This window comes from Hibiscus syriacus, unplaced genomic scaffold (assembly GCF_006381635.1).
Source record: "Hibiscus syriacus cultivar Baekdansim isolate YM2019G1 unplaced genomic scaffold, ASM638163v2 tig00111377_pilon, whole genome shotgun sequence".
Classification (NCBI taxonomy): Eukaryota; Viridiplantae; Streptophyta; class Magnoliopsida; order Malvales; family Malvaceae; genus Hibiscus; species Hibiscus syriacus.
The window spans coordinates 330,279-337,955 of NW_024063073.1; the positions used below are offsets into that span (position 1 = coordinate 330,279).

General features: G+C 36.9%; 1 protein-coding gene across 2 annotated transcripts; it reads right to left on the reverse strand.

The window, feature by feature from the left end:
- Positions 1-1,977: 1,977 nt before the first annotated feature.
- On the reverse strand, positions 1,978-7,156 carry LOC120159833 (probable glutamate carboxypeptidase AMP1). Of its 2 annotated transcripts, none has more exons than XM_039170367.1 (10): positions 6,139-7,156; positions 4,763-5,005; positions 4,098-4,250; positions 3,946-4,014; positions 3,544-3,631; positions 3,347-3,430; positions 3,135-3,223; positions 2,692-2,805; positions 2,448-2,582; positions 1,978-2,260 (listed from the first exon to the last, which is right to left on the reverse strand). In XM_039170367.1, the coding sequence occupies exons 1-10, from the start codon at positions 7,090-7,092 to the stop codon at positions 2,078-2,080; spliced, it is 2,112 nt and encodes a 703-aa protein (XP_039026298.1). In that variant the 5' UTR covers positions 7,093-7,156; the 3' UTR covers positions 1,978-2,077. The 2 variants fall into 2 exon arrangements, with proteins under 2 accessions (XP_039026298.1, XP_039026299.1); XM_039170368.1 differs by having other exon boundaries at positions 2,108-2,260; positions 2,437-2,582.
- Positions 7,157-7,677: the final 521 nt, after the last annotated feature.

The following is a 7,677-nucleotide window of genomic DNA, read 5'->3' on the forward strand; positions in this document are numbered from 1 at the left end:
GTTTAAGATTTCATTAGTATTTGTGTTTGAATTGTAATTTAGATTAAAATTTCTCACTGCTAATAAGAAATAAAATAAAATAAAGGTGGGTTGGCTAGTTCAGTTCATTTGATAGCTCTAGCTCAAGTAAACAACAATTGGCCTTTTGTTAAAAGTACAGTGAAAAGAAATCCAGAATTGAGCTGAATGTAAGATTTATTTGTTTTCTTTAACATTCCCTATAAACCGGTGACTAATTTTCATGTGGCTCAATAATGTAAATTCGAGTAAAATTAGGGGCGAGTGTTCGATCGAGTTTAGTAAAAATAATTCAAGTTATTTGATTTGATAAGTTCTATTTTATAATTAGATTTTATTTGAATTTTTTTAGTCCAAATTATAAAAATTCGAGTCAAGTTGAAATGTTTGATTTTTTGTTTAAATTTAATGATAAATATTTATAGTATTATGATATTATTTGATTTTAATTTAACGCATTTTTTATAGCAATTTACAATATATATATATATCTTCACATCTTTTATATGTGATATATTATCATCTTGTATTTTCATTTGATAATATATTTTGTATGCTAAAATTTTATAAGTTGCATTTAACACAGAATCGCGTATATGTTCGTGATAACACTGTCCTCTTAGCTTGAACTTTAACGTGATTTGGGTCCTTTTCCTCTTCTGCAACGTCACATGGTGTAAGATAAATGATAATATTGATTAGCAAATCGAGTTTATAAAATTAAAACTCGAAATTAATTCGAATCAAGTCAAAAAAACTGATTTTTTGAATCGAATAGAGTTTTACTTACCCTATTTAGAACATGCTATTGCTAGTCAGTCATAAATCCAATAAATGGATGGTCAAGCCGTCGAGGGCAACTTAAAAGTGTAGTAAAACTCGGTGATTTCTACCTCCATTTACTTCAGTGGTGTCTGGCTTATCTGTACCGTTGAAGTTGCTTGGTTTGTCTCCACTGTACCTGCAATTTAGGCTCAGAGATAGTTTGTGAAGGACAGCAAAAGATCAAGTGGTCATTTTTACAATCAATATAAACAACATTCAAGACTCGGAAAACTTCATGTTTTTTATACGAATCAACTTACCTAAGTGGTTAAATGAATCGTTGTTGTTCCTGAATATCATAAATTCAAGCACCAGCGACCGGAATAGGGTGATTGAGCGTTCATGATCAAATGATTGAGAATATTTAAAACATATACTACTTTATAATCACCTTAGTTTAATAAAAAAAAATTCATGTTCTCTCCAAGGATAAATCAGAGTCATCAATCTTTTGAGACGAAGATGACAATATTATAATTTAAGCTCATTCATGTTCTGAAAGGGTAAATATCCAATCCATCTTCCGTTGGTTCAAATAGCGATTGTTTTGTCGGGAGCTGAACAAAGTCCCACACCGTGGAGGAAAGAGCTACGCAACTGATATTTAAGGAAGAACAGGCAGCCGAAGCATAATGTATTTTTTTCTCGATCATATGTTGGAGTTTATGGATTAAGAGGAGCAAGAGATATTTTGACCCATTTTTAGAATTAAATTTTATTTAATTGACATGTAATTTTATATATTATAATTGAAATTATTATCGATATATAAATTTTTTTATAATGGACATGATAATATTATTTTTTTGTTGAAACTGAAAGTAATCAGTAATCAATCGTAAATTTTATTCAATTGATAAACTCATGTTATATTATAGGTTGTAATTGAAATCATTACCAGATATGTAACTTTTTAGGATGAACAGAATAATACTTTCATTGAAACCGAAAATATTATGTTTTTCATACTAAATAATTTAGATCAGATAATTTTTCATTTTTAAAACGTGAAAAATACCATCTACTGTAAATTACCATCAAATTTGTAACATTTTAAAAATGAAAGAAAAATAATTTTAGAATATTAAAAATAAAAATAAAAACTGACGAAGCAAACACTATATATTTTTCCTCAAAATGTTCAAAACGTATTAGCAATAAACTAAACGGTCACTACCGCTCATATATCTACAACTTTGTGCCTCCCTTTCTGTTCCTCTTCTATTTCATGCTCTCAGAAGACTTCTCCTCTCAGTGCAGCTGCTGCTCTTTGGATGGCTCTGGCAACTCTCCAGATTTCATGCTGAATTGTTTCATCCCTTTCCCTTTCGCTCAGTCTTGTCGATTCCGCTATCGCGTTTGATATTCCAGGGAAGAAATCAAATTCGCTCCTGTGGTTGCTGCGAGGTCCGTATATCTGAATCAAACAGGAGAGGAGTTATATCCATGTGCACCGGTCGATTTATTCACCATCGAAACCTTAATGTTTCAAGGTGATAAATACGATGTCAAAACTTCAAGCTATACAAACTTGCAGCGGAAGTTAAAGCCATAAATCAAAGAAGCAAATCATATTTACTATATCGGAATTACAAGATGCTTACAAGATGCTGGAACCACTCCTTTCCTTTAATTCCATCTGTATCTAGGAAGCCTCTTTCGGCAAGCATCAGCCTATCGTTCAATGCTCGGATCTTCAGAGCTAAGAGATCATCGGTAGATTCTCCGGCCATTAGATTCTACCATCCACAAAGGAAGGTACCACAGAATTAGTCGATAAGAAATGACAACTTGAAATATCTTTCCTCCTTAATACAAGTAGAATTCCTATAAACTTAGCCCTTTTACCTTTGTTTCATTGTTAGCTTGTTTAGCTGCAGATGTAAGGTCCTGAATCGACGCAGTTAAGGGTTCGAGGGATATGCTAGCATCCAAAACTCTGCTCAAGGTATCTTTATACCCCTATACAAGATGGTCAGAAAATAGTTTCAGAATCTAACTCGACCTTGATGGTTAGGTGCTTACACACTAACCTCAACAAAGTTTTGAAAAGCCAGCAAGGAAAAGGAAAAAAGCCAACCGATCTAAAAGAAAGCATATATTATTCATGTTCGATGCTTCCGAGTGCAAATGGGTGAACCGTTAGTTTAAATGGAAGTACTTGAGGGAATATATTCCAATCACCAGGGTCCAAATTTTAAGTTATTTTAAACTAACAGTTAACAACTTTGTATCGTAGAAATGAAACACTTGGAAATATGAACAAACATATCGAGAGAATAACTCATTACCTGCAACTGTTTAGCATATGAAAGGTAATCAAGAGGTAGAATTGGATCATCGGCAAGGCGAAGGCCTAAAAGACCCCAAACTCCAGCCACTGGACATGTTGGACAAAAAATAGTGTTATCTTGAGAAGTTGATAAGAAAGTTTTTACGGTTTGATTATCAAGTGAATATTCGAAATTCGTCAAGGGATGTGTCGGAGGAAAAGAAAGCTAACCAGCCACATGGCGCCAAAAGAATGGATCCGCGTGATTTATCATCCAACTGAAGGAATCAAAGGCAGTATGATATACGGGAAAATCTGGATAGAAGAAAGAATTTCGTAGTATAAATTGTAGCACTAATGAATTATGAACGGCTAAAGATACATTATGTTCAAACTTTCAAACAAAGACTGTTGCTATAACAATGTACCTCTTCCATAGTATATGTCAACAGAAGGAATCCCGGCATGTTGTAAGAATGGTGCAAAATCCGAATCCACGCCAGTGAGTCTTTCAATCTGCTAAACAATCAAGACCATCTCTTTTAATCTATATGTCAAACTTCAATTTTATATCAGAATACATGAATAAAGTACAATTGCAAGTGGTCAGTCCTCAACTAAACAAAACACATGAAAATAATAGAAGCTTGTGACATGATAAGGTCCAAGCAATTTTATCAGAATATACACGCACTTCCGAAGAGAATGCATAATCAAACAATTGAACTTGTGAGCATGGGAAAGGTCGATCTATCAGTACGAAATTCAATGTATACTTAAAACTAAATAAACGAACACAAAATTTAGAAAGACAGATTATGTGGCCCTACATTGCTTTTTCCATTCATGGTTGTCCACTTGTCATATATTGTAGCAACCTCCGAATCCGGATCCTTGACCTGAAATTAGTTTCAACGTCAATTGAAGGGTATAATAAACCAAGTCTTAACAAGTAATCCACTTTTTTCGACCTCTTATCTACCTTCTTTGTGACCTCAAAAATAAGATTATCTAGCTGAGGAGTTGCCCCAGCAAAGAATCCAGGCCCTTGCACTGCGCAATCAACATTAAGATACACCACAGCTTTAGCACCAAGATTCACAAGGTTCTGCTCAACCCACTCTGTAGAACCGATCTGAAAAAAAATAGCAACAGATAATTAACTTTGTAGAACCAATGGGCCAAATAATAATAAAATATAAGCCTTATCAAGTTGATGACTATTGAAACATGTTCAAGTATGCTGCAAAATGCATACTTCTCAAAACCGGAATACTATACATATCGCATCTACAATTAAACCAGATAATTTCCTCTCAAGTAATCCTATGTCATCAGGAAAAAAGAGAATCTGGAAGATGGATTATCATTCTATACAAGGACATCAAAAAAAATTTAAGCTCCGCAAGTGAGGTTAAACGGTTTCTATATAACCTTTTAATAACTATTCATTCATCAATTTTCATAAATATGCCCAAATAGTACATAAGCTAACCCCTCTGACCCAGCTTTTGGAGTTTAAAACTTTTGACGCTGGTAAATATAATGATTTTCTTTCGGTCTATATTTTGGTGTTTGATGCCCAAATTTGCGCCACATGCATAGCATTTTTCAAACTAGTATTAAACAGAGAGGAACATTACCTACCATTCCAAACTCTTCAGCATCCCAACTGCAAAAGATAATTGTCCTACGAGGGTTCCAACCCTTTCGCATCAAAAGGGCGTATCTTCGAGCAATATCAAGAAGTGCTGCAGTCCCACTGTTGGGGTCAACGGCACCATACGTCCATGCATCTCTATGATTTCCCATAAGCACATAACGATCAGGCTCTTCCGACCCTCTTATGACAGCGAATACGTTATAAATTGTAGCCAACTTTTTCTCTCCCTAGAAGAATAAACCAAAAGGTAAGAATCCAGATATATAGATGTAGAAGATCTTTTCAGAGAAAAGAATTTAAAAGGTAATGGTCTTTCTGCTTTCCACAAAGAAGAATATGAATAATAAATGATCAAAAATAACTAAATATGTATAACTAGAATCAACTAGAAGTGTGTGTTTTAGACCAAAGAAGAATGAACTAGTTCCAATTGTGGGAAGTCCAAAGCGAGACATCAATAAAGCACGTTGATATCGCTCAAAGTACTTCCCCTTATAGAAACAAATCAAAACCCGTAACGCTTGAGCATAATGAAGTAGATTGTGCTAAATTTGTATAACTAGAATCAACTAGAAGTGTGTTTTTTCCGACCAAAGTAGAATGAACTAGTTCCAATAGTGGGAAGTCCAAAGTGAGGAATCAATAAAGCACATTGATATCGCTCAACGTACTTTCCCTTCTGGAAACAAATCAAAATCCATAACGCTTGAGCATAATGAAGTAGATTATACGTTCAGATTTCAGCTTAGTGAGGACAAGTGGAGCAGATTGATCTGAATTCATTGCATATAACATATAAAAACTTCATTTTTCCAGTCAAACATTACTAGCTTCCATGACAAAATAAGAAAAAGATACGAAACCGGAGACAGAAAAACATGCAAGTGGTAGTGGGCACTCATACACCACGCAAAGACAAACCAAACTCTGGCCCAACCAATGCAAATTTCCTTCAATTACCAAATATGCATAAACAATTAGATACTCAATAAAAGCCATGAATTACAGGGCTATTCACTTGCCAATGATTTGAAACTTGCTAAAATTAGATCACACCAACTTCTTCAAAAAGCATCAATAACCACTCTAATTTACAGAACTAGCTTTTCGAATTAAAAACACAGGTCAAGATGTGCAATCCGGCAAAAGAAGCTCTGTTTTCAGTCAAAATTTAACATTGAAATCAATACCAATTCAAATTGCAATCTTTGCAAATTCAATTTGACATCGAGCACAAAAGTCAACGACTTTCCCACTGTAGATAGCATACACAGAAATAAAACAAACAACAGTGTGCACTGACAAAAAATAAGACCAAAAGAAATTAGCATCAACAATCTACCAGCCAGCCAAAACCAACCTGGTAAGTAAAATTCACCGTAACCGGACCCGGTCCGACCCGGGACAAATTAGACCGGCCGGAATCCCTCCATTCCTGGGGAGCCAAAGGACCCCCAAGAGACTCCAAGATAAGCTGAGCACTCTTAAAAGGCAAGGGCAGAGATGGAATTCCAGGGAATCTCAGGGAAACCCTATTGTCCTCTAACCCCAGCCTCTCCCCATCTTCAACCCCAGCCCATCCAGGGGTTAAGGGGTCCCCAACTCCCTTCATAACTGTCCCTCTTTCAACTCCAGACCCAAAGCTGTCCCTCGAAACATCCCCTTCAGCGTACATTAGCACCCCCAAAGCGCCCATTTTTTCAGCTATTTCAACGACGGCCCCTCTACCCAGACCGCCACCTTTTTTAACCATCACTATGCAGCCACTAACGTTAACCTCCATCCGTCCAAGCGCATCGTAGTCATCCTCCGTCCCGTGGTTGGCAAAAACAACCTCACCCAGCGCCGTTCCCGATGGAGAAAACGCATGGTAGGGTCGTATCAAGCCGGAAGATGCATCGTAATCAGCAATACCCATTTCGTTCAAAGGCAAGTCAAAGACGGTGCCGTTAATGAAACGCATTGAAACGGAAGCATGGAGGGGGTAGGACAAAAGGGTCCGAAACGGCACCGTGTGCGTCTCGAAGCCAAGGTTTTGGAAGTGAGTTTTGACGTAGTGGACGGTTTCGAGGGAAGGCTTGGTCCCGGCGAGATGAGGGTGGGAGGTGAGGGATCGGAGGTAAGAGGAGACTGTGTAGTTGGTGGCATAAGAGAGGAACAATCGCTGGAAAAGGAGCGCATTTTTGGGGTTTCTGGGCGGGTGATGGACGGTGTAGAAACCTACGACGACGAGGATTATGAGGAAGACAGAAGTACAGAGCGGGAATCGCTTTGAAGTGAAGCCGCTGTTTGGTTTTGTAAGATTTTGAGACATTTTCTTTTCTTTCCTTTTCTTTTCTTTGGATTCGATGAGAAAGCAGGGGGCTTTGATTAGCAAAGGTGGCTACTCCCCAGGTTTAATATAAAAATTAAAAAGTATATATATTGGTTTACAGAAGGTGCCAAAACTTTGAACAGGTTTTATATAAATCAGTCAATTCAGCACCCAAACGGATTATGCCATGTTTGCTTCGACGGAAAAAAAATGCGGTTTCCGTGACTATTCCACGAGAGACCACGTTCCATCCTTTAGTTTTAAACCGTCGAATAGCTAACCCACGGCGAAATGAACAGTGTACGACAAAAGTCGGTTTAGATATTTGACATCTTTGAAAAGTCGTTGGAGCATCTGACATCTTCGACACCGGTAACATAGAGATGTTTGACCGACCGTCATCCGGTTTATATGTTGATCGAAATGAGTGATTTTGTCTAGAAAATAAGTCTCCAAACGTTTTGACCGTTCAAATGAAAACGGAAAGTGATGGAACGAAGACGCTCAACCGGCGAGGTAACTGCACTAGAGATGGTTCTTGTTAACGGAGGAGCCTGAAAATACAGTGTGCTTCGGTCGACTTTC

What these genes read in the sequence shown, in the direction of transcription:
- LOC120159833 (XM_039170367.1), bottom strand. Translation starts at nt 7,092, where the DNA reads ATGTCTCAAAATCTTACAAAACCAAACAGCGGCTTCACTTCAAAGCGA. An exon ending in TTTTTGAGGTCACAAAGAAG is followed by an intron (nt 4,015 to 4,097) that starts GTAGATAAGAGG and finishes AACTAATTTCAG; the next exon opens with GTCAAGGATCCGGATTCGGA. An exon ending in AGGAGTGGTTCCAGCATCTT is followed by an intron (nt 2,261 to 2,447) that starts GTAAGCATCTTG and finishes TGTTTGATTCAG; the next exon opens with ATATACGGACCTCGCAGCAA.